General features: G+C 50.4%; 2 protein-coding genes across 2 annotated transcripts in view; one reads left to right on the top strand and one right to left on the bottom strand.

Annotated features, from left to right (window-relative positions):
• LOC103598446 (NACHT, LRR and PYD domains-containing protein 12-like) overlaps window positions 1–1,712 on the top strand; it is a 6,555-nt gene extending 4,843 nt beyond the window's left edge. Inside the window, exon 5 of the mRNA XM_008582436.1 lies at window positions 1,574–1,712. Coding sequence (XP_008580658.1) covers window positions 1,574–1,712 — 139 coding nt within the window. The remainder of the gene's footprint in view (window positions 1–1,573) is intronic.
• A 540-nt stretch (window positions 1,713–2,252) lies between these two features.
• TEX13A (testis expressed 13A) overlaps window positions 2,253–2,836 on the bottom strand; it is a 1,276-nt gene continuing 692 nt past the window's right edge. Inside the window, exon 3 of the mRNA XM_008582435.1 lies at window positions 2,253–2,834. Coding sequence (XP_008580657.1) covers window positions 2,253–2,834 — 582 coding nt within the window. The remainder of the gene's footprint in view (window positions 2,835–2,836) is intronic.

Genomic DNA, 2,836 nt, shown 5'->3' with positions numbered 1-2,836 from the left:
CCCCCCCCCCCCAGTTATTCCCCAGAGTGCCCAAAGAAGCCCCCACCCCTGCCATGATCTTCCATCCTCGCTCACTCTCAAGTGCTTTATCTGTCCACATCGTGAACATACAAGCAGGAGACCCCTTGGTTTCCCATCTCTTTGCCACATAAAATCAGTGTCTGCTCTCCTCTCCTCTTCTGTCTCAGAGGAAGAGATGGTTTTTCCAAATCCATCCACATCGACAAATTCACTTCATTTTTTGTGAACGTTTATTTTACTTTCAAGACACAGAATTACATAAAGAAATAAAAGCCCTCCACCCAACTGCCCAATACCCCCACACCCCACTGCCTCCCATCCCCTGACCCTAAGCCCACCCTCCTTAGGTGACACCTTGTTTGCTAAATATCTTTGTGGACCTTTTCCAATGCATATGCAAACATGAATCTTAACATAAGGCCAACAAATCTATAAATATATATAGCACACACACACTTATAGAACTTTTGAGGGTTTTGTTTTACAAAAAACAGAAGCGAACCTGTCATACGACTTATTTTCATTTAACAATGCAGTGGCCATGCCTCCAATATAGTATGCAGTATCCCTCATTCTTTCACATATTTCTTGCATTTTTAAGCTTTCTTCAGCTTTCCCCTTTCCCATGGCTCAAGTTTCTACTATATTCAAACGAACCCTCTCTCAACCTTGTGCTCCTCCATGCTCCTTCCTGTCACACCCAGCATCCTTCAGGAAGAGCCTCCCCTCACTAACTCCACTTCCTAGCTCTCCACTCATTCCCCAGTCCTCAGTTTGGCTTCTGCCCCTGCCACTGCCCTGGATCTGCTTGAAGATCCAAACTAGATTCCAGACCCAACAGACACTTTTCAGTTTCTGTCTTACAGGGCCCCTCAGCCTCCGTGGTCTTCTTCTCTTTTGATTCTTCCCCTGTTCTGACTGCTCCTAAGTACCTCACTTCATTGCCTCCATGGTTCTCAACCAGGGACAATTGCCCTCTAGTGGACATGTGGCAATATCTGAAGACCTTTTTGGTTGTCACAACTGGGGGGGGGGGTGAGTGCTACTGACATTTAGGGGGTAGTGGCTAGAGATTCTGCTAAACATCCTACAGTGTGCTGGACAGGCCCCTGCAATAAAGAATTATCCAACTCCAAATATCAAGAGTACTGACATTAGGAAAACCCTGTACTAGAGAGATTCAAACAAGCCCAATAACATTACTGAAGATGCAGGCAAGGCATGTGGCCCCCAATCCTGATGATGATTGTCCACACCCTCCCCAACAGCAGATAACCCAAAGTCACATCCAGCTGCTGCAGAGATGTCCCAGGGCCATGAAAGCTTCTCAGTCTCTAGGTCCACAGTTCCTGGGTCATGTCTAGGACTCCTCCAGTTGTGTCTGTCCAGTACAACTCCTCAAACCAGTTTCAGCATCTTCTTTGATGGTCTATTCACAACTGCTGTCCTGGTGCCAGTTTCTTACTTGGAAATAAGCTGGTTCCCCAGAACAGGAATCCACTCGAGTTAGCTCAAAGAAAAGTGGATCTGTGCAATGTGGATTTTCACGTAGCACAGTCACAGGTAGTGAAAAGTGGTTGGGTCGTTGCTATGCTCTCCACCTGTCTGGAGTCACAGGATCTACTAGCTCCGTGCCTATCTGCTCTCTGAACCTCACACTGGCATCCTCTAAAAGACACCTGCCTGTGTAAAGCACCTGGTTCTGCTTCCCCACCACCAGAGCCAGGCCTTAGCTGTGGCCTTGGCCTCTGTGGCTCTGACCCTGGCCCCAACTCCAAGTGAACTACTGCTTCATTGCCCAACACCACTGTGACTATGGAATCTTCCTTTCCATTCAGATTCTCTAACGTGAGAATCTGTTTAGCTCAGGATGGGTCAAATGTCCATTCCTTCTCCACTCATCTAAGGCCTAGATGGGGGGAGAGGGTGGGATGTTATATACACAACTGCCCAGGTCCACCAGACACTAAGGTGGGGGGAGGGAACACATACATACAAAACATAGATGCTGCAGTAGTTCTGGGGTATTGAGTGCTAATGCTCTGGAAATACAAAGGGGGTCATCAAAACACATCCCCCCCACCATCTACTCCCATCTCCCACCCCACCTCCCTGGCCCCAGCCTCCCACTCATCCCCTTCCTCCTGCTCCACCGAGTCCCCTCCCCACTCCCTCCCTCCCGCCCCCCTGAAAATTGATTTCCCATTGGGTTCTATTTCTCATTTCTGAATTCACTGAGGGTTTTGCAGCCAGATTCCCCTCCCACAATGGCAGCAAACTTCCCTCCGTGAAAAATTCACGGTACTGCACCAAGAGCAGTTCCATCCCCCGGGCCTGCGAAATACTTGTCTCCGCTGATAGGGTCGGGAGTGTCTCCAGTCCCTTTGGAGATCTCGAGGGTCTATTCCCTGAGCCCCCACATCAGACCACAGGGTAACATCAGAGGCCCCCCAGTAGCGAGGCATCTGAGGTGCAGCCGGTGCCACAGCTGCTGGTGGGGATGTGTCTGGGAAGGGGGAGAAAGGGCATTCATATGAGTATGTGAATGAGTCAGGGAGCTGGACAGGAAGGAACTCCTGCGAGGATGTGGATGGGAGGTTCAGGGTCTCAGAGAGATAAGTCATGGCTGTTTCCACTGACCTCAGATCTTCCCCCCCCTGCCCTCCAGAGGTGTAATTTTTCTGCTCCATGGCTCCCAAGAGCTGCAGGTCTCCACCCGGCTCCTGTGCAGCCTCCGTGGGGACAGCTTCCTCAGCATCCTGCTCCTTCTCTCCTCCTGCAGCGCCAGTGGCCGCTGCCGCCTCCTCTTCCTCCT

This window comes from Galeopterus variegatus, unplaced genomic scaffold (genome assembly GCF_000696425.1).
Source record: "Galeopterus variegatus unplaced genomic scaffold, G_variegatus-3.0.2 Scaffold2609, whole genome shotgun sequence".
NCBI classification, from domain to species: Eukaryota; Metazoa; Chordata; class Mammalia; order Dermoptera; family Cynocephalidae; genus Galeopterus; species Galeopterus variegatus.
This window is presented reverse-complemented; position numbering and strand designations above follow the sequence as displayed.